This window comes from Nipponia nippon, unplaced genomic scaffold (assembly GCF_047370975.1).
Source record: "Nipponia nippon isolate SJK-2023a ecotype South Korea unplaced genomic scaffold, ASM4737097v1 scaffold_17, whole genome shotgun sequence".
Lineage (NCBI taxonomy): Eukaryota > Metazoa > Chordata > Aves > Pelecaniformes > Threskiornithidae > Nipponia > Nipponia nippon.
The window spans coordinates 8,421,985-8,449,314 of NW_028262333.1; the positions used below are offsets into that span (position 1 = coordinate 8,421,985).

At 40.7% G+C, this 27,330-nt stretch overlaps 1 protein-coding gene across 4 annotated transcripts; it reads right to left on the bottom strand.

Annotated features, from left to right (window-relative positions):
* Positions 1–17: 17 nt before the first annotated feature.
* On the bottom strand, positions 18–18,107 carry HSPA4 (heat shock protein family A (Hsp70) member 4). Of its 4 annotated transcripts, none has more exons than XM_009464351.2 (19): positions 17,853–18,107; positions 13,578–13,635; positions 11,759–11,899; positions 10,921–11,043; positions 10,359–10,458; positions 9,814–9,947; positions 7,656–7,900; positions 7,122–7,198; positions 6,669–6,820; positions 5,544–5,650; positions 5,076–5,209; positions 4,420–4,601; positions 3,919–4,008; positions 3,248–3,400; positions 2,633–2,758; positions 1,555–1,662; positions 1,119–1,238; positions 541–702; positions 18–278 (listed from the first exon to the last, which is right to left on the bottom strand). In XM_009464351.2, exons 1-19 carry the CDS (start codon positions 17,957–17,959, stop codon positions 72–74), a joined length of 2,526 nt encoding a protein of 841 aa, XP_009462626.1. In that variant the 5' UTR covers positions 17,960–18,107; the 3' UTR covers positions 18–71. The 4 variants fall into 4 exon arrangements, with proteins under 4 accessions (XP_009462626.1, XP_087610003.1, XP_087610001.1 ...); XM_087753877.1 differs by having other exon boundaries at positions 11,759–11,835; positions 17,853–17,918; XM_087753875.1 differs by lacking the exon at positions 17,853–18,107 and adding an exon at positions 12,700–12,878.
* Positions 18,108–27,330: the final 9,223 nt, after the last annotated feature.

Below are 27,330 nucleotides of genomic sequence, written 5' to 3' on the forward strand. Positions count from 1 at the left end.
ATCCAGAACATACAGAGTTGACAACTTAAAGCTTTATTGTAGTTTGCAACAATATAAACAAGTGCTGAAGTTCAGTCAATGTCCATTTCGGGAAGCTTCTTCTCCGTGGCTGTCGGGGCAGCGGCAGCAGCGCTCTGCTCGGCAGCCTGGGACCCGCTGCTGGCTTCTCCCTGCCCTTCTACTGGTCCATTCGGTTCAGCTGGTTTCTGCTCCTCCTTCGGGAGTTCAACTTTGGGTTTTGGTTTTGTGACTATAGGATTGCAAATACTTGTCAATTCCTAGAAAACATAGGCATAAACCACTGTTAGAAATGTTTTTATCTACTAACAGTTGTACTTTAACCTGTTGCTCAAATTAACTTTTACCACCGCCAGATGGATATTCAAGTTGACGGCTGATGTCCCCCAATACGCGTTTCACAGATTAATACCCGATCACTGCCCTTCTATTATAGATTTCCCACCTCAGAGTTCTCCTCCGAGCACAAACAAGAAACAGAACAATTCACAGAAATTCAGTGAATTACTTCAAAAGACTTACTTTAGTTTTAGCTTGGATGTCTTTAGCTTTTATAACTGGGTCTAAAGTAAGACTTCTCTTGTTTTGAAGATTAAGTTTATTGTTCATCCACTCCATAGCTTCATTTGCACTCTTCTCCACTTTCGCTACATCTGCTTCATCTAGATGGTCATACTGTTCATCCTGAAACAGCCAAATTAGTAGTAGCTGTGCAAATATTTGTTTAACATCTAAATTGCATACTTATTTCTTCAAATTTTTAGCTTCAAAATACTAGAAAGACCATTTAGCCAGAAGGCTGTTCTAGTCAGCAGAGCAATTAAGCTGATCACCCACAGCTCTAACCAGAGAACTGAAGTTCTACTGCTGCTGGAATTTTCCCTCCATGAGGAAATCAACACTTGATTAAAAAAAAAAAAAAAAAAAAAAGACTGTCAGATTTTCAAGCCAACATCCACTTCTGAAAATACGGTAAATATCCAGAGCTCAGAAGCTAGCCGGAGGTTGCACCAGCTTTTTGTTCAAAGGAGCTTACTTGCAGATTCAGAAAAGGTTTGTACCGCGTCCTTGCATTTGCTGGAAATTAATTATGGAAATACCTTTGCTTTGAATGCATGAACAGTTTTCATGTACTGTTGAATTTGCTTCCCTAAGTCCTCAAATGCTTTTGGTCTTTCCTCCGACTCTTGAAATCTTGCCTGAATAGGTTGCCCCAGAGTCTGAAACAAAGCACAACAGATATTAAAAACCATGCAGCATCACAATATGATCCTGCAAGATTTCACAGGGCACATCAACATTTCTGAACTCCTATGGAACTTTTACTTTTCCCTCCACTTACAGGAAGGACTGAGTCTCCCTCAACCCTGTCTTGCTACAGGTCTACTGGAGATCTGCTCCCCATATACTTAGTAAGCAAGTTAAGTAGTTTGTTACCAGTGCTCATCTCTGCATCAGTAGACCTCAGACAGCTCCCTGCTGGAACAAAGTTCTCTAGATACAGTAAATTCCGATGGGAATGCAAGAACCACTTACCTTCAATTCTGCCAATTTATCAATGTAAATTTGTTTGGGTTGGTCTTCACCATCTTCATAAAGCCAGTTTTCTGTATCTTCCAGCTTCAGTGCGAAACTATTTCGATCCTGAAGCAATCCATACAAAACAGATGAGATAATTCTATTAGATGGTTACATTTTTAGAATGTAAATAACTGCCTGAAACTCTTTATTTTAGTGAAAAATAAGAAATAAAATATTCTTCAGTATGGCTTCGTGGTGGAGACCAGGCCTAAGGAAGAACTATCTATGACACCCATGGTTTAGATCAATACGGTCACATAAAAGTTTATTTTTTCCTTCCCCCCCCAACCCCCTCTTCATCATTACTATATGAGCAAGTCTGAGAACAGAGTGAAACTTATCTTTAGCAAGGTACCATGAATCTCACTTGACTTGTCCCAATTTTAGCTCTGATGTAGGCATCTAGGTTCTGCCGACACCTTGCTGGCAAGGCTCCCATTATAATCAGTGGAGACCTAGTCAAGAGTTTGGAGTGGTTCATCTGACTAGTGTAGTCATCTAACTTAGAATTATATTAATTACCCACCAAGCTCCTTTAGTACACCAGGGAAAGCTAATTAATAATACCAAGAGATTTTTAGGCAACCTGTTCAGATACAGGTGCCCACATTTAGTCAGACTAACCCCACCTATTATGCTCCTAGGTAGGGCTGTTCTTGGATTTTTTTTTTTAAATCTTAAACTATTCCTAAATACTGACAAAGAGCCAAAATAAAATAGGTTGCCTTAAAATGACTGTGCAAGTGCTCCTAGGCTGTTTCAGTCTGAAAACACATGCTCTGATAATATCTTAATTGCTGCAACTGTTTTGGAAAAGAACATGCAATATATCCTGGGTACCATCTGCTTGTACTTGGGCCACATTTAGAAGGTTATCTTCATAGCCAGAAAGGTTAAAGCTATTTCTCCAAATTTAAAGTCTGAAAATGTAGTCTAAGTAAACATAGTATCCGATATAGGTCAAAGGTTAGTAAAATGCAACTGTTCATTGCAACAAAATGTATTAGAAGACAATCAAGCTAGCAATACTTACATCTTCACTAACGAATTTCTCATAAATACCGCAGAGTTTGTCTCTCATATCATACACGTATTCTTCCACTGCATTCTTGGCATCGTTCCTCTCTTTCTCTAGCTTATCCTGCATTATCATTTTACCCTGTGAACAAGTTGTCAAATTAGTTGGCTAAAAAGCCAGGATACCTTGTTAGCAAAGGCTTAAGTTTGACTAAAGACTTGGAAATATTGTGATTTACAGAACTGTTCTAAAACACAAGCACATGAATAAAAACTAATTTTGATGGGATATCCAATACAGTACAGAATAATCTTGCTCCAGCTAAGGAACCTTCACCCTGATGGTAACAGCCATCAAGTACCCTGTAATCACAGCTGATTTTGGAACTAAATCACCTTGTGAACTTGCTTTCCTGCAGAACATCTCCTCAGTAAAAGTTACAGCATTTGATTAACAAGAATAATGTATTTTGGCTCCACGAGGGACTGTTGTTCACCTCGGGAAAAAATGCATTTTTTAAATCTTTTCCTCTTTCCCTGATCACCTTTGAACATTAACCATGTTTAATGAACAGCAAAATTTCTGGAGATCAACTAGTGAAATTTTTCGCTTGGGCAAGTAAGAGTTTACCTCGTTCTCAATGAATAAGTTCAACATATCCTTCCCTATCTGCCACACCAACTGATTCTCAATGGGAAGGTCCACTGTAGTAGTCTTCACTTTAGCCTTCTTGGCTTGAGGCGGTTGATCCACTTTCTTGTCTTTTGAGTCAGCCTGAGAAGTCTGCATTAAAGACATGCGTTCAAAGTAAAAAACAGCATCACTAGTCAGTTCAAGCTGAGCATTCAAGACTTATAATAGAAAAAGTAGTATTGAATTAGTGCACCTCAACATCAGAACTACGTACTATCTGTCATTCTGACACTTCAGCTGCTGAAGTCAGACATAATTAATGCAACTACTGACCTTTTCTGGGCACACTGACTACATCTGTGGGGGTGATGGGTGCTTAGAACACTTTTCTAGTATTTAAGTTATTGAAAACTAAATGATTATTTGGCCCATGACCAGGAGAGTTCACCCATTTTATCAGTACTAGGTCACTTGACAGGCCTGCAGTTATCCATGCCATTTAGGTACCTGTAAAGCTCTAATCACAATAGAGACTACCAACATATTCAGATAAAAGTTCAGCTTCCAGAGCTATGACAAAGCAGCAGAAAGGCTCACACACTACATATTCTTATGAATCCTCCAGAAGTATCCTCTAAGAAAACAGAAGTCTCAGATGTTCGTGTTACCTCCATTTCTTCAGACTCTGCCTTATCTTCAGGTTGAGCCTGCTGTTGTTCTTCAGTCTTTTGTTGCTCTTCCTGGTCTACTTGCATCTTCTGAAAATCATAAAGAGATCCAATTTGGCATATTAAACAAGGCATATGCAGATCATTGCTTCAGTTCTTACGCTGATCACTTCACTTAAATCTAATGCTCTTTAGGCAAAAGAAACAGAATGAAAACTGAAGTAGAGTCTTAAGGCATAAATTATAAGCTTCTAGTCTTTGCTTAGGCAAGTAACAGCTCACTGCTAGCATGATTAAGAATTTCATCTATACCTCACAGTCCTGGTTTCAAGAGACCTGTCACTGGCGTGACACACTTCAATTGGCACTTAATCACATCTTCATATTTTAGTTGCTGGACACATCTACTAAATCCTTACACAAGTCTTAGAACCTTCCCAGAACTTGGCTAATTGTGCTTCATCAGTTTTCTAAGTAGCTAAGAGCAATGAAGTCTATTACCTCTTCCTCTTTTGCATGCTGATCTGTTTCCATAGGCTCTTCATTCTCATCAGATTTATGAACCTCCACTAAAGATGCACTTGAAACACTGAAGATACCATGGATATTTACTCTAACTTTGACTTTCACTTTTGAACTGGATCCATCTGTTTGAGGAGTGACCTTTTGAACCAAGAAGTGAGCTAAACAATCCCAGAGAGAAAAAGACATACCATTTGATTAACTTAATCACTAATGTAAAGTAAAACCTGACTGCTGCTGACAACAGATCACTGCGATACGCTCAGAGGATATCAAATCCTACCCAAGTCAAAAATTCAATTTTTTACTCAGCAATGCCAGGATACACGGCTATTAGAAATTCTCTACAGTATACTGTAAAAGCTAGTGTTACTTGTATCATAGTAGAAGACTGCACAATTCTAAGTATGTCCCCTTCAGGTTTCCGCCAACATTAGGATGCTCTTTATTTAGCCTATTTGTCCATAAACTTAATGTTACTCCACTCATTTTACTGTAGATCCATGACTTTGGAAACCTGTCCCTACAGCACATGTAGTAGGTTGCACTTTCTAGACTATATAATTAGACAGAAAGAAGCCCTGAAATGTGTACAAGACTATTAATAAAGCTTAAAGCTACAGAATGGTCTTAACCTATAGCAGGATCTGGGTAAGGCAACTCCTTGGGACAACTGTAGTACGCCTCAAGAGTAAAAGGTTCCTTTCTGTAGAATGTGAGGACCTTAGAAAATGGCGCAGCATGGTTCTTGGGAAAGACCTCGCAGTCACTGTAAGAGAAAACAGAGCACTTGTTCAGTATGCAGGATGATGCACCTGACAAAGTTAACACAACTTTTCCAGATACTCTTATACTTTAAGGAAAAGCTTCTTTAAGAAGCAACAAAAAAGTGTCTCCTACCCTTTTAGGTTAAAATAAGACTGATAGCCATGTAGAAAGCACTCAACTGCCACCCATCCTTGTTTTTGTTTTCTGCCATCATTAACTTCAGAAAAAGTATCAAAGCTTGAATTGTTAAAGGAGCATTGTTCTAAAAGTGTTACTTACTCAAGTTGTCATTAGTTAGTTTTAAGCTGTATGTAATCATGCAAGAAGGTTTTTACCTTAACCCTTCCTCTGCTGGTGAATTCCATCGTAAAGAAATAGGATATGGTATCAAATCTGTGATAGAAAATTCTCTCACTTTGAAAGCCGGGGATAAAATGGCACACTGAAAGAGCACAAGAGCCATATTACAAACATTCAGTCTTCAGGTGAATAGTAATTTAATTCAGCAAGTAGCTATTTATGCTGCTTAACGTGTAGATTTACTCTAGGTTAAGGGAGACTAACACTGATGGACTTGGGACCTGCAGCATAAGCACTGGAAGCTCCTACATACTCTTCCTTTTCAGGAAGCTGTCACAATCTGTTCGCTCTGAAAAGTGAAATACACACGTTTTAATTTAGAGCCATCGTGTTTGGCTTGCTATGGTTAGGCTACTGAATTGTTTTTAGTGCCAACATAAGAAATCAGAAAACTTTAATTGAAGTTACTTTTCAGAGTGACATAGTACCAGGCTTTTTGCATACCATAACACAAAATTGTCTTTTTAAGCAGATTCCAATAGCGAGTTCATACCACTGAGAGAACAGAGCTGTAAGCACATATTAAACATTTGAAGAGAGAATTGAGGTGATCAGAGCAAAATTAATGTGCTTTCAAGAGAGTAGCACTAGTAACTATAGAGTATTTACTACTGCTTAAGCCATTCAACAGCGACTGATTCCAGCTCAGGACGCAGCTTCTATTAGCAAGAACCTCATCTTTCATTTCCATCCATGTTATTAAGCAATTCCCATGTCAAAAGTTTGGGTGGTTTGTTTTTTTTTTCCCCAGCACTACCAATAAACTCGTCCCCTGTTTAACCTAGGCCCCCAAAGGAGCCTGGAGGAAAAAACACCATCATATGAGCTCTATCAGACTCCCACTTTCCAGCCACAGCAGAAGCAGAGTACACGTTTCACTTCAACAAGCTATACTGATCCACTGGTTTGGCTTAGACAAACAGCACAAAGGAATCATTTAAAGCAGCTACTCTCATTCTTCCAACTGCTTTCCTGAAGCTTATTCAAATCCATTCCATGATACCCACAAAGTATCTTTTGTGTTACCTGGGGACTCTGGCTCAAGTATTTAAAGATTTCAATAAAAACACTCACAGCTCAAAACAAACAGCACTTTTTACCTGCAGCGCACAACCTCGTGCAACAGCCTCATCTGCATTCAAAGTTGTACTGACTTCTTTGCCAAAAAATTTACTGATCTTCTCTTTTAAAGCGGGGATTCTTGTGGTACCACCAACTATCTCTACTGCATAAATATCCTCCTTCTTTAACTCTAGAAAGGAGTCAGACATTAGTTTTTATAGATTAAATGTTTGTTTTACATGAATATGCTGACATTGTAAACTAGAAGTTTTACTAGACCAACCATTATTTTAAGCTTGTTCGCTAAAGTTTCTAAGCAATAAGAATTTCAGATCTTAGCTTGTGTGAAAAAGTTTTAAAGCTTGTAACCGCTAAGCAAAAAATTGTTAGCTGTGCTAAATCCATCTGTCCAAGTTCTGTCAACATGCAAAGGAAGTTTGCATTATGGATCTCTTTTCTGTATGCAGAATACAGAATGTGCACACACTTACTGGCTTGCTCCAGCACACTGCGAAGGGGTGGTTCTACTCTTGCAAGGAGTCCATCACACATCTCTAAAAATTTGCTTCTGTTGGAAGAAGCCATAAATAAAAGCTATAGTATTTGCAGTATTAACTTGCTTATGGAATGCAATAGGATGCCAAAATTGAAAGAATCCCATTTTAACTATGCAGGGTTTTCTCTCCCCAATCCTAGTTTTATACTGATTTAGTATACTCATATTTTACTCATTTACTTCATTATATTTTACTTACTTAATATATTCTACTTATTCTCCCAGACAAACTTGGTTCTAGTAATCTTGGCACACTTGCAACATTCACAGTCCTTCCTCCTAACTCAAGGCCACTAACCAGTCTCTAAACGTTATCATTTTGAGCAGCACCCCTGCACATGTTGTTCTTGCATTTCCCGCCTCCCTCCAGTCCTAAGAACTGGTACTTTATACCTCTACAAAGGCAAGCTTTAGAGTGCCCTTCACTCAAGTTGCTTCAGCCAAAAAAGAAACGTAGTATAAACATTACCTGTTCATTGTTCCAGAGACATCTATGTCATTCATGAAGCATTCTATGTTCATCGGGAGATCGGACGCATTAGCACTCATCAATTTTTTCAGTTTTTCACATTCCTGGTAGAGTCTCAACAACGCACGAATCTTTGACTTTATGTCTAGTTTATATTTCTTTCCAAATTCTTCACAAAAGTATTCAACTAACACCTCATCAAACTTCCTGCCTCCAAGCGTTGTATCAAATGATGTAGCAAGAACCTTAAAAAAAAAAAAAAGAACTTTTCAGTAACAGCACAATTTGTCACTACTTCAGTGAAACCAATTAGCAGTTAGTGTCAAAGCATTTCTTTGTTTCAAATATAGTCCAACTTTAAATCAAAGCAAGTATCACAACATTACTACGGAGGAAGAATTATACTGGTGCAGCCACAACAGAAAAAATCCAGTACAGTTCATTTTTATTCTGCCCTTGCCATCACCAGTGAGGAGTTTCTTTTGATAAGCCTCGTTGAGAAGTCTAACCTATCCCAAACAATAAAGCTATGTCCCATACTCATCCTTCAGATTTCATGGACACTGCTGGCAACAATTAAGCTATTCTTTTATGTTTCAGGGCAATCTAAGCAGCAATTGCATCACTAACATCTGATAGTTTATGTGGATTGCAACTGCAGTAAGTCATACACATCCTAAGAGATGCTTTTTTCTTTAACGTCTACCAAGTCTAAACCATTATTATCCTATGCCTTTTGTAGCTGATTGAACATATTATATGTTCAAAATGCTGTGGAGAAAAAAACACCATCACCACGGACAAATTCTGGCAGCTACACAAGTCTTACACCTCCTTGTGAACAGTAATTCTCACAAAAATTGCAGCGCTTACACACAGCAGTTACAAGCTCCAGGAGAGAAAAAAAACATCTGCTATCTCAAATGCTAAAAAGCAGCCTTGGGCACCCAGCCTTCCTGCAATGAGGTGACGACTTTTAAAAGAAATTTAGGAAGATAGGGCAAGGCTTAGCAGCACAATCTGTTCAGTACTTGTACTGTAAGCAGACCATCAGAACTTCCAAACTCTGCTTAGCCACTGTCAGTTTGAATCATATCCCAGTTTAATATTTGATGCCTCATAAGGGTGGAACATGCTTACACCAAGCTAAAAATAAAACACGAAGAGAATAAATGTTGTTAACTCTTGCAAATAGGTGCCTATTTTTGACAAGGGAATTATCTGCAAAGAACATCTGTAGCCCATCCACCTCAGCTGATTCTACTCTTTAAACATATTGTGAACTTAATTTTTTTAGGAATAGAAATTAAGTATCACATTCTCAATATTCTTTCAGACTGGGTTTGGTCTCTACACTGTTTTAACTGCCTTGCTGTCCAGCTCTCCATTCTATACTCAAAAGCATCCCTTCAATACTTCTATGGTTTCAAAGTTTTAAAGACAAATCTGAAAGAAACACAAAGTAGGTTATGTTTCCTCACAAGAGGAAACAGAACTACAACAAAACTAACGTTTTCAGAACTCGTCTTCTCTTAATTTCACTACCCCATCCTTTACAATTTGTGTTTGTTTCTCTAGCCAATTCAGAGAAAGTTATTGGAACTGCAAAAATCCAGATTGTAATTGTAAGAGAGCCAACCAAAAAATGTTAGAATTTGCTGGAAAAGAGTAATGCTTTGGCAACTTACACTTAGAAGTACACTGTAACTTGCTTAGCTTCCATTTGCAGCTTAAAGTAATTAAGAATGTTTTTACTCTTTTACATGAGCACCACAGTGAGCGTTAAAAAACGTTTGTCACTTAGACCATTCTAGGAATTCCTGTTTTAATGCTAGATCTCATGACTGAACTAGAGTATTTTTTGAAAGCGGCATCCAGTCAGATATGATGATTTCTGAATAAATAATTTAATCCAGGTTTTTCATTCTTTGCCAAAGTCTGCTGATTAAGGCATGTTTGCTTCCTCCACAGATCGCTCAAAAGCTCTCTAGTTCCCTGCCCTACTTTTAACTCCAGACAAAGTGCAATTTTAAGAATATGAATTGAGCTGTCTGGACGTGCTTATGTAAAGACAGGCAAGCTTGCCTGTCACAGTCCACGTATGTACTGATGAATATTTCTACTGGTGATTAAAATGGATGCATAACAAATTGTTTACTTTCAGTTTTCCTTTGTTGAATGCACAAACAGAAACTTGGTATGCAGAATGCCCCATATCTACAAAAACAACATTCCGCGGCTTCTCTTCCAAGGTAGGCAGGTCTTGCTTATAGATTCCGTATGCAAGTGCAACTACACAAAAAGAAGAGTCAAAGAGTATAGTTAGGACACTCAGTTCTGTAATTCCTTAAGAAATAAATGGTACATCAGTAAACAGCATTAGCATTTCATCTTGCTTTTCAAGCTACAGAAATTGGTATCTTGTTAAACAAAATTCCCAATACTAAAGGAACATGCCATAACATTAAACAGCATTAGCCCATCCTAGTAGCTGCATTAAAATAGATATCCAAGAAATATCTTTATGCCTCTGTAAAGCAATGAAAAAAACAGACCACAACTTCAGAAACTTTATGATCAACTAATCTATTTTAAGTTTACAAAACCAGCATAATTCCAGAGGGCATGGATCAGTGACAGACTAAAAGCCCTTTTATCTAATAAACTACAACATTAAGTGAGGGAGAGAAAACAAGGTATTACCTGCAGTTGTTTCATTTATTAGTCTCAGACAGTTGAGACCAGCAATCTGTGTAGCATCCATCACAGATCTCCTTTCTGCATCTGTGTAGAAACAAGGAACCTGCAAGATCAGATAGCTAGTATTAACGTTTAGAAGAGCCATCTTTAGCAAACAGTTACAAAAAGTGTGTACAGGGATTTGGTGTAGAGAACAGTCACGGTATCCTTCAAATTTAATGTTAATTTCAGTTGCAACAGAGAAAAAGCAAAGAAAACATTACATGAAGACAAAGTTACTTTCTGTGAACCTTCTATTCCCTCCCACAGGCCACTCACTTTAGGAGCAAAGAACCAGAAACAGGTATCAAATATTATTTATGCTGCTAATTAGCAGCAGTTTAAGACATTTCACCATTAACGAAGCATGTCTAGTTTTAGAGAAGAGATGGGAGTAAGATCCAGCTTTAAATAGAAAAGACAGACCTGAATATTCAGGTTTAATGGGCAATTTAATGCTATTACCACCAATCTCTTCAGTTTATGATACTAAGCAAGTATTACTTATTTACTATCACATACTTACAGAAACAACGCAGTCAACTACAGGCTTCTTAAGCGCATTCTCAGCAGTCTCTTTTAATTTGGTAAGAAGCATTCCTGTCACCTGTTCAATAGTAAAGTTTCTTTCTTCTTCCATATACATGGCCTTCAAATAAAAATTGTGTACGCACATATTACACTACAGTAAAAACCACGCACTACAAACATAAGGAACACACACAAGAAACAGTATTTACTAAAAGCAAGCTTAAGAAGTAATGTAGCTCTATGCAGCCTTCTCTCCGATAGCCTAGCTCGTGCACAGCAAGTGCAAGAAGATAATACATAAGCACGGGAATGCACATTTAAGAATTCACATACACAAAGCTGCTCTGGACACTTTCTTTTTTTAATCCTGATTGCTAGACAAAGCCTAGGATGCCTTCCTCCCTACTGTTTTGGAGTAGGTTAATTAGTTACTGCTAAAATCCAAATCAGAAGTTCAGACAGTGTTGAAAAAAGATGAATTTTTATCATTTCACCTGAAGCACTAAGCTGACATCTTACACCCTTGCAGTATCTGGACAGCAGCTAAATAAGTAGCTTGTCTTCCAAATTCACCATGGAGTGAAGGAAAAAAAAGCACTGCCAAAACAGTTTGTGTCAGACTGGCTTTGTAAAGCAGAGAAATTGTATAACTGTAAAATCAGTCTCACCTAACACCTGGAGAGACTAGCTGCACTATTAGTCTTTTATTCCCTATTTAAGACTTTCCATTCACAAGAGAACAGAGACTACAGCAAGCAGATTCAAAATAAAGAGATAAAAGGAAATTTTATCAGTCTCCTCCTCTGGCTCTCTTTCAAATATGCCAGACTCACCTTGATGCCAGTTGAGCCTGTTGGCAGCTGGACAAGTTCATACGCAAGGCTTGCTTTTTCAGCTTGAACAAAGGGATCTGAGAATGCACGACCATGAAATCTTTTAAAACTTTGTACTGTATTCTTTGCATTTGAAATAACCTAGAGGAAAAGAAATCTTTAATACAACGTGTCAGGGGAACATCTGAATTTCAAAGAAGATAGAATTTTGTTCTCATGCTTCCCTCAACAGAATATTTTTGTCATCTTTATCTTAATAGTATCAGGGCAGTTGCTAGAAGGCAACTTCCCCCTGATCACTCAGGTAACCTACAGGAATTTGAGATTTAAAATAAAATGCATGCTAGAAAACTGAGCCAAGATTCTATCAAAAATTGATTAAAATAGCACTCAATTGTCATAGTGTATGTGTAGGACAATTTAAAAGTGTTAGCCAAGTGTCCTTCCCATTTACCTGTTTCCTACCACCCTACCTTTGTATTGCATTGCAGCCAGTAATTTCGCAAACATAACAAGCATATTGATGTAAACTCCAGTTCACGTTCATCACATGCACGTGACAGTCAACACACAGATACTCTCACAAAACAGCTCAAGGACCTTGTCGTGAAGCTTTAAAAAAAAGTCAGGAGGGCCCCAAGATGATACTGTCAACTTGATTTAACTGACAAAAGGTAGATTGTCTTCTATTAATAGCAGAGATCAGTGCAAATGGAGAAGTGAAAAATCATTACAGCTTGTTTTCATGTAGTGAAAGTAAACTTGCTTAATTCTTTCATTTATATTAGAGCAAGACACATACTGAAAAAAGCACAGTAATTGACAAAGCAGACGAGCACTGTACCATATAACATTTACCTGTGATTCAGTTTCAGTCAAGTGTCTATTTCCTAAGTAACCTGGTTTTGATTTTCTGTAAGTTTAGTTTCTGCAGAACATACCTCATCTCTACTGGATCTCTGTATCAATGCATTTCGTTAAGCTAAGCAGACACTCAATTCCAGAAAAAACATCTGTATTTAGTTCTAGCACAGTTCTTCTGTTCTTGAATAATATGGTTGTGTCCAGTCATTTTTGTATTCTAGATAATGAATCTTCACACATCTCTAGGTATTTTAGGCTAAGAAAAACCAAGTGTTTGAATAGTCACTTCCTGTAGAGGACTTCAAAAAGAAATCATGTTTTATAGGGGTTTCACAGCAACACAAGATACGATACAGTAGGACCCAAATGTCACGAGCAGGACAAATCAGCTTAACTTCTTCTCAGTCATATTTACCTACCTATACCAACAGAAACTCAAATTATGAGCAAGAACGCCTAAGACAGATATTTAGATTGTAATTCAACCACAAAGAGTCAAGAAAGCAATATATTTACACTCAAGTATGTCCCCTTTCTGCCAAAATTATGCACTTAATGGAATTCTATAGAATGTAGCCACATAATTAAAAGCTATCATAATGCACACAAATTGGAACAAGCCAAGGTAGGATGAAGCACTACTGCTTAGCTTTAGAATTCACATTTGTGACCTAAAAAGAAAAATTAGTATTTATCAGGATTTCTTAAGAGGCAAAGATTTTTTTTTCCCTTTACATTTCATCATGTGCAACTATCAACCCTTTGATTTCTATCCAAGATGACAAAGCAGCATTACATGCTGAACAGCTGAATTAAGCTCAGCTGTTCATTACAGCTACAGAGACACTAGGACACCAGCTCAGAGATATTTGTAGCCTTCAATAATAAAAAAAATACATTCTACTAATCTGATTTTTGACTAATAAAGGTGCTTTTACCCAAACTATACACTCACCTGGCTTTTAGCTGCAGCACCAATCGAGCGGTTCTTGGGTCCAAAGGCTATACATGATCTAAAATGAGAAGAAAGGTTTCCAGTTAGTAAGTGATTGGTAGAACTGCACTTTTTTTTTGTTAAGAAGTATTGATAATATTAATTAGACTACAGATATTTTAAACAGTATTTGGTCCATTAAGAAAGTCAGTCACTCACTGCAATATATGCATGGAACGTTCTGTGAATTCTGGAAATAAATAGGCACTCTAAGTTAAGTTAAAACAGTAACACTCCTCACTGCAGAACAGCACTAAACCCGAACTTATTCATGCTACTTCAAGTTTTACATCTAAGTAATAATGGGTAGACACCCTTTATCTCAATAACTACCCATATATCAAACCACTCAAAGGTAAGCTGTTCGCTGGTAACACAGGAAACATCCAACTGTTCAGAAGAACTACACGAGGTAAATCGGATATTAAGAAAATCATTCCTACGTGTCTGTACCAAATGCTAACTAAGCTTTTCAGTTTTAAAGCAAATCCTTCAAGAGCAGGAAGAAAAAACCTGCAGAGAAAGACTGGTGTTTATGAGTTTCATCTGTACTCACTGAAATAATGCAGATTACAGAAATAAAAATCATACTTTATTCCAAACTACTTTGTGACAGCTTGCAGTTCTGAAAAAATAGAATAAAAATAATACTCCTTTTTGGAGAAATTCCTAGACCTATTAAGCCTCTTGATTTACATATTTAACAAACTGTAGATGCCCTAACAAAATTAAATCCATCCCTCTAATCCAATATCCTCATACCATTGAGGTAGACTTACTGGGGAAAAAAAATACTATTAGTCAAGCAGATTTTTACTATTCACACAACAAACTAACAGCATAATTAAGCTGCTCTCTATGCAGCAGGTCAAGCAACTGCTTAACAGCAGGGTTATGCCATAGGGCTGCCACAAGAAACAAATTCCAGCTCAGCCTGAGGTTTAGAACGGGTCTTCTAAACAGAAACAGTCAAAAACAGAATTGAAGATTAGAGTGATATAATTGCACTGGTTTTATATCTTCCTCCAATTTATTAATTAACAAACGAAACAAGGCCCACCCTAAAGCATATGTTGCAACAGAATTAACATTCCTGATTTGATCTGTTATTATTTGAAAAAACTATTGAAGGGATTAGTTAACCAAAAGTGAGGAAGTTCTCTGCTATGCAGACCCCAAGGCCCATACTAAGGGAAAAGGAGCTGCAGAGCATACAGCTAAAAATCTATCAAGCCCCAAGCAGGAAGCTAGTTAGTAATTTACTCTGGTCTCCAGAAAGGAATTAAGACATGAATACAAATCGTTGCTTTTCTCTGGGGGGCAGGGAGGTGTGTGTGTGTGTGTGGAATCCAGCTATTTCACAGCTAAATTCACAAACCATCAGCCCCAATCACCATAAATCCACTAATTTAGATTATAGAACCCTTTAAACCTGCCAAACTAAAACCTCAAGGTGGAAGTCTGTCTCAACAGAAGGATATAGCACAGTAATTAAAAATATAGGCCTCCATATTATAGGCTGGGAATAAAACCCTTAAGTGCATACATTCTTCTTAAACATGCTTGCCTGCTGCTTGGCTTTATAAACGGGCAAGCTTCTCCTAGCAGCTGCAGCTGGACAGACAGGACGGTTCCACTTGGCTCCACTCCTTCCCTTTCTGCCCATCCCACCCCTTCTCCCAAGTCAACCCTGGCTCCCAACTGAGCCTTGGGAAACCACACAAGGGACCCAACGCAGAGGTAAGTTCAACTCCAAGGAGGGAGGGAAGAATCTTCAGCCAGTCTCATTCCCCAGCTCAGTTCACCATAGGAACCAGGGTTAACTCATTAAATACAAACGATACTATCACACAATTCACTGGAAGTTGAATAACTAACCATAGCATTTTAAGTAGAAACATATAATCACAGTGAAGGTCACCAGAGGTCTAATGAAGCAACTTAAGCAGAGCTTTGAACTTCCTTACCACACCTGCAGGCACTACTTCACCCTTACCCTCCCATCCCGCTTTCACTTCCTTGGAAGACATCCCCTGTCGGCACACTTCCCCTACGCTGACCAACAGCAAGAGCTTTGTAAGATCAGTTACAACTATTTCACTTAATCCAAGTCTCATCATCCTTATGGAGATAATGAAACTACCTTACATTTTTTCCCCTCTCATTTTTTACTAGCTTTCTCTACCACTTTTCCATTTTAGGAATACCATATTCAAAGACAAACGTGTTTTGCACTGCTTTTGGATATACAAGTTCAAATTTCACAGGATTCTGGAAGAATCCAAATACAGAGCTGAAAGCCGATTCAGTGAGAATATCATCTGTGCCACTGAACTAAGTACAATGTGTTCAGTAGGGTTTGCTTTACTAATACAAATTATTACAATAATACGTATCTGCTAATCCTTCCCAAAACTTGGAAGTCATCATAGAAAACATAAAATAGTGTTTAACCCTGACCGTGAGCTGACTCCTGAGGAAACCTGTCATGATACCTTGCATGACTTCCCCCAGAGCTCACCATAAAGAAATGCTAAGCACTGACTTTTTGAATCAGGCTTTCTGTTTCCAAGACAGACACTTAAAAGTCACTAAGAATTTCTTTTACTAGACATGTTTGCTTACAGAGTGGTTTTCTGCATTCCCTCAGAACAGTACTTGGAGATTAAGTCCTATTAAAAACTCTGTCATTTTCATTGTGCCAATTTTTTTCCAATTTCACTTCAGCCTTTCACAGCTGAATTATCTCCTGAAAGATGCATTGTGTCTGATATTTTATATAGCTCATCTTCAATGAGCGAGTTTTGTGTTCATATTTCAAATATCTATAAGCAGAACCTCAACTCCCTGAGGACCAGATGCCTAGAGCTATTAGAAGATTGCTCTAGAGTTCTTTACATTAAATATTTTCCTAGTACATCTAACCTTTAAACTTCTATATTATTGAGAATACTTAAGAGACTAGTCCTTACTCTAGCACATGTACCAAATTAAAAATTTCCTTCTCTATTTATCAATTGCTTAGAGATCGTAACAGGCAAACAGAGTTGAGGTATGGTCTAACGAGAAGCAAGGTCATTTTATGTTTCTGGTCTCTTTAAACAGATACGAGGCATCTAGAAGGGAAAAAACCAAAAACCAACAACCACCCAACACAATGCATTTATTTTAATATGTTTAAAATAAAGCTATACTACAACATATAGTAAGCTGTAGAAACATTAAGTCAGGTTTCCAAACAGTTCTCCTCCAGGTTTGATGCACTCAAGCTCCTTTTCCACCATGGTTTTGCAATTCATTCTTAGAAGAGTTTTATCCCAGTTCTCCCTGTCCTTCTTAGCAAGTTTCTAATTAAAGATAAACAACACGCATTCTTCTTGAGAAAGATGTCGGGAAGCCTATTTATAAGTAGAGTTGGAATGTGCTATGAACACTGTAAATTGTAACGTCCTTCAAGACCAAGTTCATCAGAAGATTGCACTTAGTCCCCTTCCCAGGAAAGCAGATGTCTGACACTGCACTGTCTGTTCCCATTCCACCTCCCCACCCCAATAACTTGTCAATCTGCTGGCTAGTTTCAAGTGAGAGTTTAAGAGACCCAATACCCAAAACAAGTGCGAATTTTTTGAGAATCCTTGCTGATCCAAGAAATACATGGACTGAAGGGAAGGCTACTAAGAAGCTTTTCTAAGCTTTGACCCAACGGCAGGCCAACGAGCTCGCACAGAGCCACGCATTCGCCTCCATGGGGGGAACAGGGCTTGAACTGCAGAACAAGCAGGTATGCTATCAGGTATGTCAAAACGCAGCATATACATTTATAGGAAATTAAGCTTTGTTACTTCCAGCAGCCAAAGATACGGTTGCTTTTTCTTCTATTCACAGACCTTGTCCCCTTAATCGTAACAACGCAGCCCTGCCTCTGGGAGGACAAACTGGTCATACTACACAAAAAGGGAAGGCGCGCAGAGGGTCAGCCGGAACATCTCTCCATGTCTGCCGCATGATACCTCTTCTTTCTTTAAGCACTTATTAAAACAAGTCCACTTCTCCCGACCCGCCGTGGCGGGAAGCGCAGCGCACCCCCCGACCCGGGCTCGCTTCCCTCCCCGGCAGGGCCCCGCCACGGCAGGACCGGGCCCAGCGGGCCCCCTCCCCTCCGCGGGAGGCCACCGCCTCAGCCCCGCTCCTCAGCCCGGCGGGAAGGCGGCGCGGCCCGCCCCGAGCCCCACTCACGGCGTGCTGCGGTCGCTGTACTCATTAGCGATGGTCTCGATGCCGCCGGCGCGGGCCACGGCCACATAGCAGCTCTGGAAACCCAAATCGATGCCCACCACCGACATCGCTGCGACAGGGGAAGGAAGCTGAGGCGCCTGCGGGGCAGCGGCTCGGCCCGTTTAAATGCGCGGCGGCGGGCGCTGCCTCCTCGGGGCGGGGGGACTTCTCGAAAGATCCCGTCGGGCCGCCGCCGAGCCGAGCGCTGAGAGGAAAGGGGGGGGGGGAAACCTCGCGAGATTACCGCCGGGCGCTACCGCGCAGGCGCGGGAAGCGCGCCCCGGGGGGGGGGCGGGGGGGAGTGGTGGCCACACCCCCGCGGAAGGCTGCGCGGGGGGGCGGGGGGGCTCCGCGGTGGCCACCGCGGAGCCCCCCCGCCCCCCCCCGCGCAGCCCCCCGCCTTTTTCCTTTGCAAAAAGTCGTTTTTCTTGCATAATCTTGTACAAATTGGCGAAAAATGCAATAAAGCCTTGGCAGCGCTGTGAAGCGCTGCGCGTTATTATTGCCCTTTGGGTTCCAGGCTTTAAGGCGGCATCCATGGCTTTCAGCACAAATCAAAAGGCCACTTACTTTATTTTCTTTTTCCTGCAATGGAATCACCTGATTATAACAGATGGGGCTTGAAGGAAAACAGCATGCCATGAGATTTAAAAAAAAACATAAATCACAATTTCTGGAAACACAGGTTTTGCAGAAAAGGACGTAACCGCCTCCTGACCCGTTATCTTTTGCCGATAGCATATTGCCATTTTGTGTCCTAGCAATTCAAGAGGACCACACTGGTGATCCTACCTTGGCCCTCCCAAAATGACAATGAAATCTCTTTCATCTTCTTCTATTTTAACAACCTCGAGTACTAAAAAAAGTAATGGAAGCCTTGTTGATGATGTTTCGTAGCTAGCTAAAGGGCATATCGATAGCATCTGCGTGTCACGTCTTTTACACATCTGCCAACTCGTACAGCAATAAGGAGGTAAAGTGTCCTTTGCTGTTTTTACCTAGACCTCCTCTGCAACACCAAACAGAAGGTGCAGGGATAAAAACACCACATCTAAGCCATACACATGCACACACAGAAGTATTTAGTACTCATTAAACCTTTCTCCATGTGGGAATTCTCAGGTAAAACGTGGGAGACCTCCACGGTTCAAACATGACCGGGGTGAGCGGCCCAACCCGTGTTCTGATTGTTTCTGAATTACAGAAGAAAATCCAAGGCTGGGTTCACAGTTTCATAGTTTGAGAATGTGGTTAAAAGACAGTCTGGTTCTAATTATGCTACCAGGAAAAATTAGCATATGATTGCTTTATATCCAGTAGGATTTGCAGTACAGTCACTCTCTAATCAACACATAAAATGTTAATATTAGTATACTTGTCTTCAGGGCATGGGCAACTATCACTGCATTGTGTATTTTTATAGCTACATCCTGTTTTCAAGGGCAGCGTCTGGCCACCAAGTGCTTTGTGAGCGTGCTGGAGAAAAGTCCTTTCTAAAGCTAAAAAAACAAAAAGAACCAAAACTAAAATTAAGAAAAAAAAAATCCCTAAAAGCTCCAGCACGTTCCATAGTCCCAGCGGTGGTGGGAGTGGGTTGAGGGTGGGACCCCAACAATGGCGCTGCTCCTCCCGCAGGGCGGAGGTCAGGGAGAGTCCTGCCGAGGGGAGCGTTTTGGGAAGAAAGCACAAGGGATTGGCTGATTCGTCCTAACACAAGCATAATCCTGATACTTATCTCACATTCATGGACTTTGCGGAACTTAATGTTTGGGAATGCTTTTAATTCTGAGATAAAACGTGCCTAAAATACAGCAATGTAATGTGTTATAAACAGTACGTTTCCAAGTTCCCAGCCCTATATTTACATCACTGCTTCTTGTTTTAATGATACAGAAAACACATGGCAGAGAAATTCAATATTTAAAGCAGGAAGGACTCTTGCCCCAAAGGCTGTTGAGTAGCCTCAGCCCCACGTGTTTGCCATTCCTGGCAGCGTGCTGAGTGACGCCGCTCTGGCAGCTGTCGGTGGGCTGGGAATTGCATCACGGTGCTAATGACAGAACAATAATGAAGTGTTTCACCTCGGATGTCCTTGAGCGTAGAGCGAGGTGCCAAGGAACGAAACCAGCCCGCTGCTCCGCACGGAGAATGTCGTACAACACATACCCGTGGCACAATGAACAGCGAGAAAGAACATCACTCAGTTTCCTCTTTTTTTTTTTTCTTTTTCACTTTCGTTTTCAAAAGGAGAGACCCTGCCAGCGGAGGGGCTGGGAAGCAGAGAGCCTGGCGTCAGAGGGGATCTGCCTCCGAGTGCCTGGAGCCCTGACGCGTGTGACTGCTGGTCCTGGGCTAGGACACGGTCCTGGGACCTCACCAGGGATGCTGCCCCTGGGGACCAGAGGGAGGTGGGAGAGAGGGGCCCCGCCAATTCAGACTGATCTGATCAGCACGTGCAACCCCCCGCTGGGGGAAAAATAAATAAATCAACGCAAAACCTGAGTAGACAACTACTTCAACACGTAGCTGTCTGAAGTGGAACAGATTCCATGATTCTCCCCGCTCTCCTCTATTTTTTGAATGTTTTTCTTGTAAAAAATGAGACTTCCAGTGTACAAAACGTGAAAAGACTGTAATAAATATGTCTAGGAAATAATGAGGATTTTATGACAGCCAAAAGACACATAGCTTATCCTGAACTCTTGTAATATATATCCTTTAATAAGGCCTTATCATTTCTTCCCTGGTGAAGACTGATTTGCAGTAGAGAGAGCGACTGTACAATGAAAGAACAAAGTACCCGTTGGGGTAACTCAACGTACTGGATTTTACCTATGAGTTTGACAGCACTTGACTTTTGAAAGCATGATAAGTAGCTGATTCTATATATGCTTTTTTTTATTCTATATATGCTTTTTTGATAGTTTTTCCTCCTCCTATAACTTCTGATGAATCATGTTTGAATCCACACTGACCGTTCCTTTTGCCACAGATTTTTCACTTTCAACATGTTATAAAAACATAGTCATTGCTAGGGGCGCTGAGAATCCTACAGAAAACTGTGCGTGTCACCCAGTACCAAGGCATTTATACTTAATTTGGTGAGTGTCCCCTTTTTGGAGTGTCAGTACGGTGAAGCAGCTTTGCACCCTGAGCTTGAAAGAAGCCGTGCGGGTTGATGGTTTTGGGAACGGTGCTGGGAGCCAGCTCACCAACGGTCCGGGCACCTTTCTCAGCTCCGTGCCTTGCAGCCCGGGGAGCACTGCGGGCAACGTTCGCTCTTCTGCTCCCATACGGTTCACCTTCCCCATGGGGGACCAAGGTTGTGTGTTCAACCAGCTATGCACAGTTGATGAGCTTTGCATTTGGAAAGGAATTGGAGTAACAGAAGCATCTTTGTCTTATCTGAATCCAATTTCCAATATAGATATGCCGCCTGAGATAGACCTTGGTCAATATTTCTAGCCTTCAGTGTGGCAATGATATTTCCAGATCGGAGTTCAGAATAAACCAATGTCTGCTAAATTTGTAACAGCCTGAAACAATTGCTATTAGAAAGTGATAATTACCCTCAGAGGAGTAATCTAAAGACAAATGATACTCAAAAGGTAGGTCTTAATTTCTTTATTGCTTATGTTAGCATGGAAAATAAACTGGGAAATGAAGCCAATGTGGTGAGTAAAATGCATAGAGAAGGAAGCAGAAGATGCAAAAAGTGAGAGGAAGAAAAAGGAGAAACAAAGAGTGGGAAGAAAAAATGTCTGGAATAATGGGCAGCCTGATCTGAAAGGACATTCTTCGACTGCATTTCTGTCCATTCCCCAGCACAACGGTAAGGCGCTAAAGAAAGAATAGACACAAGTTTAATTACCTTTTATATCCTCTCTGGTGTGGGTTTGATACCCTCCACCCACAGTACTGTAGTGTTCGGTCAGGGTACGGTTGACCTGATCCCTGGGAGGACAGGGATGCGCCTGCCTTTCCTGCTCTAGCCCCGTCAAATGCCCCATTGCCTCTGCTGCTCCACCTTCCCTCGTCTGGCAAACAAATACAAACCCTTAGATCCAATACAGAGGCAGAAAACTTTGCTGTGGTTCTCTGTGGATGGTTAGGAAGCATGCCTAGAGCATGCAGATTTGTTTCAATTAACTTCAAAGCTGGGGTTTTTTTCGTGGTGTCCCATAGGTATGTCCTCTGCTCGGGTGTGCACTGCAGTCATCATATTGTTTAAGCCTTTCTGTGTTAAACTGCCTGTTAGCTATTGACATTGAGTTACTACTCATCTGGAATTGTCAAGAACTCGTGAATTTTAAGTTCAGTGGTTTTCAGCTTTTAATTAATAGAGGTATTTATTATATTATATTTTTAGAACTCTGTCACAGGATCTAATTATTCCAGAAGACCTGGACCATGAAAATCAAGAATAAATAAACATGACATGCTGGAAATTATGGGGAGAAATCTGCATGTTTATCATTGCTTTCACAAGCTTTCTAGCACATTTTCAAATTGGGTTTACAGCACTGATACATTTGCTTTTAACGGAGATGTATGACTAGAAGAAATGTCTCAGTACATTAAGAGATATCAAGGCAAAATTTAACTACGAGGTAGCATAGCACCTTGCCACATTAATTTAAGGGAGTAATTTCATTTCTTACATCAAGGTAGACTTTGTCTTCTTCTGAGCAAGGAGCTTGTATTTTTCTTACGCACTTAAATACATAACCTGTGAATCCCTGTCAGACATAAATATTCCTTATTTGAACATATTGTGTTTGTCATTTGGAATGTATTGCGTATGTTGCCACTTAGTTGCTTATATCAGTAAAGTGATAAATAGCTGAATACTTTTTGCTCTCTTTTGTTATCACAATAATCAGTAGTTTTATTCTAAATTAAGGAGAAAAACCCAGAAGAAAAATAATCAAAAAAGGCCTGTTGAAGATGCAGCTTGTCTCTTTTAAAATAGATGGCAACTATTCTAAGAAGAAAATGTCTCAGAAATTCTTAGACTTTTGAAGATAATGTAAACAAAATAGCAAAAGCATTGAAGTTTCATAATCGCATCATACGCTCAAGACTTTCAGAATTCAGTTAGATATTTGATCAACTACTGCTATATATAAGAAGACATGAGTCAGAGAATGTATTCAAAATGTAATGATAACATGGCCTAAAACTCGTGGCTATTTTTTAAAGAAGGAATAATTTGCTGTTGATATACTTGATACCATTTCACGGCTCTGAGCTGCAAACAGGTCTTCTGTAGTGTGGCAGGCATTACAAATATCTAATCCTCAAAAACCATGGGTATAAAAATGAATGAGAAAAAGACTGATGCATCGCTGTTAATATGTATGCTGTGGGTGATTTTGTCTGTTCTTCAAAGTATCCTCATTGAGCTTTCATTCAGTGGTTTACTTGATCTGTGCCTTAGTCAGTCCTGATCTCAGTCTGCAGGCTCCAGACTTTCCCAAAACTTACTCCTCTGGGGAGCTTCACAAATAAATCCTTGCCTGGTGGATTAAGCATCCTCCTTTTTCTATGATCTGTATGCGAAATAGATGTATGATTTCAGTGGAAGTGCTTACATACTGCAAATCTGCCACTACGGTGTATCTCAGTGTACGTCCAGTATCTTCAGACTCTGTTTACAGTAGCATGTCTTGCAATTCATTAATGCCAGCCAAACACGAAAATGAGTATGGACTTATAATAAGTCCTAGCTGATATCTGTCACAGGCTATTCTTTGGGCTGCTGTAAATAGTCATTGCATATCATCTAATGTATGATTCATAGTGCTATTCTGGGATACTCAAATAGAAATGGGCTTTGCAGTCTCCTCAGCTGAGGGTATCTGGAGTATCGTGTTGCCCCGAACTCTGATATGAATCATACCCCATATAACACAGTTCTCAGAAAATCCCACCTCTCTGTGCTACGGAAGGTTACTCAGGAGCCGTTTTCACCAGTGCAGTTATCTCAAGAATTTGATGTGAAATAAATGTTGAAAAGATAAATTTCCCTCTTATTCTGGTCTCCATAGTTTTCCACTAAGCTTGAAAGATAATTAGATTTCATGTGTTTACAAATTAAGCCATCACAGCTACTGAAGTATCAGAGCTGGATAACTGCCCACCAAACAAAACCCAAAACAACCAACTGAAAATTTCCCAAAGAAGCATAACAAAAGCAAATAGAAAAAAGCAGGAAAAATGGATACAAGAAAAACAATACTGGAAAGTAATGGGCACTATAACAACAAATGTGTAAGTCTAAAGAATATACAAATGTTTCCTGAAACAATTACTTGCTCCTGGATATTGTGTATCATGCAGGCATCATAACTGTATAATTAAGGCTAGTTCATAGTTTTGCATATACTTCCTAACATTGGAAATTAGTGCCTTGGGGCAGCCTGCCTGCATCAATGGATTTTAAACACGTAAGATACTTCTCAGCGTGTTGGTCCATGAAATGTGGCAGCAAAATGTGAGAGGCTTTATTCAGACAGGGTGTAATTGTGGTGTGAGCCTCCCCACCAAATTTTGGAGGCACTGAAGTGAGCTCAGTACTGGGGCCAGTCCTGTTCAATATCTTCATTGATGATCTGGATGAGGGGATTGAGTGCACCCTCAGTAAGTTTGCAGATGACACCAAGTTGGGTGGAAGTGTCGATCTGCTGGAGGGTAGGAAGGCCCTACAGAGGGACCTGGAGAGGCTGGATCATTGGGCCAGGGCCAACTGTATGAGATTCAACAAGGCTAAGTGCCGGGTCCTGCACTTTGGTCACAACAACCCCAGGCAACGCTACAGGTTGGGGGAGGAGCAGCTGGAGAGCTGTCTGGCTGAAAAGGACCTGGGGGTGTTGGTTGACAGCTGCCTGAACATGAGCCAGCAGTGTGCTCAGGTGGCCAAGAGGGCCAATGGCATCCTGGCTTGTATCAGGAAAGTGTGGCCAGCAGGACCAGGGAGGTGATAGTGCCCCTGTACTCGGCACTGGTGAGGCCGCACCTCTAGTGCTGTGTTCAGTTTTGGGCCCCTCGCTACAAGAAGGACGTCGAGGCGCTGGAGCGTGGCCAGAGGAGGGCAACAAAGTTGGTGAAGGGTCTGGAGCACAAGGCTTACGAGGAGCGGCTGAGGGAGCTGGGGTTGTTTAGCCTGGAGAAGAGGAGGCTGAGGGGAGACCTTATTGCTCTCTACAGCTACCCGAAAGGAGGCTGTAGCGAGGTGGGGGTCGGTCTCTTCTCCCAAGTAACAAGTGATAGGACGAGAGGAAACGGCCTCAAGCTGCGCCAGGGGAGGTTTAGGTTGGATATTAGGAAAAACTTCTTCACCGAAAGGGTGGTCAAGCATTGGAACAGGCTGCCCAGGGCAGTGGTTGAGTCTCCATCCCTGGAGGTATTTAAAGAACGGATAGATGTGGTGCTTGAAGACACGGTATAGATGAACTTGGCAGTGATAGGTTGACAGTTGGACTCAATGATCTTAAGGGTCTTTTCCAACCTTGACAATTCTATGATTCTATGATTCCAGCAGACAGAATTTTTAACATATTGATAAAGTAAGGATGGTGTCATATGATTTCAAAATAGGAAACAGTGGCTATGTTAAAGAAAAAAATATGATCAGTGCTACATGTAAGTGTACATCCCTTCAGAAAATGCAAGGCTTTAGGAGAGAAATTTTTAAATTGTGATTAAGTTTTTTGCTGTGACATAAAATTAGGAGGCATTATCAATGAAAAACGGCACGATCCCGATGACTGGAGTAGTAAGACTGGCATGAAATTCAATAGTACAAAGATTAAGGTCATGCACACATGAACTAAGAGCAAAAAAATCTGGTAGAAACTGGAAGCTCATCACTAGGAAATAATGGCAGAGGACTTGCATGTAACCTGGCTGATCAGAGCATGGCTGTAGGTGGAAAGTGTCGTGCAAACATGTGTCTTAAGATGCATGAGGTATCTCCAGCTGAGACAGGAAAGTGTTAGTGCTGTTTGTATGTGGAATAATACTATGCTTAATTCTTGTCACGCACATTCAAAAGCACTGAGGAGACCCCCAGAAGGGACACTGTGATGGCCAGGGCAATGGACAGTCGGTATTATGGATAGAGATTGCCCTCATATGAGTGAAATGAATACAAGAAGGGATACAATCACTGCCTGGAAGCACATTGGGGATGGCAGTAAGTACTTGAACAAAAGAACAGCTGACATGAACAAATGGTTAAACTGATCACTAATAAATTAATTCAGAAATTAGAGGGATCCTGGAGCAATTGGAGCAGTCGAGCTTTGGAAAGCCTGCTAAAGAGAGCTGGGAGGAAGAAAACAGACAGCTTTAAAGATGAATCAGCATAAGTGTATAGATGGGATTCTGTGAAATGGTTCCCACGATAACTGGAAGTGGCAGCAGTACCCAGTGGGTAACTTTGAACTCTAATCCCAAATCATACAAGTCCTAAAAGACTGAGGATTGAGGCTACAGTCATTCCTTGTCATGACCTTCCCCATGGTGCCTGTTCTCGTACTGTTTACGGAGCCAGGAGTTCAGCCCCACGAGCCCACCTTGGAAGGGCAAAGGGCTGTGGCTGGGTAGTGGCTGGAAGCTCAGCCCTATTTTCTCCATCCAGACTATCCACAAACCTAAAAGTTCCAGCAGTTTGTGTGACGTGCACACACGGTTGGTGTGGGTGACAGCGTTCCCTTCTCATCCCATTCGGGTTCGGACTACCAGCCAGGCATCGCGGCTGCATCATCCCGCACCCGGCTGTCAGCCCCAAGCCCCTCTGCCTGCTGCTGAGGCTCCTCTGTACGCTACGGTCTGCTGGCTGTCTGCCCAGGAAAGAAAAACATCTGAATTTGTTCTACATCAATTTAATACATTCCAGTGACATATTTAATGATGTAAGCTTCCACAAACTGCATACGCAAATGACGTCCCCGCTACGTCGACATGCTTTACGCTCCATTGGGAGATATTCGGGATCTGTTGACACACAGAGATACTTAGCGTTTGCTGAAATGTGAGCTGAGGATCTAAAAATAGGGCAGAGTTTTCTAGGCTGGAGTGGGAAACAGTCACCCAGAAGGCACTCGCCGAGGGTACAGTCAGAATAACAACACCACAGTCCCATAGCAACGCCACACCAATGCTCCCCCCTCTAGAAAAGGGGTGTTCATGTCAGCTTCACAGATCATAAATTAAGTTCATTTAAATGCATTTTAATAATAAAGCCTATTTTTTACTTCAATGGGAACTGTGGTTGGGCATCCATATAGATTACAGATTTTTGGGGTGCATTATCCCTTTCAATATATTTTTACAACAGCTGACCTAATGAAGACTAATCTGATTTGAGGCTCGAGAAGCTTCCTTCATGTGAATGGCAAGTAATGGTTCAAACTGGCATTTCTATCTTTTCTCT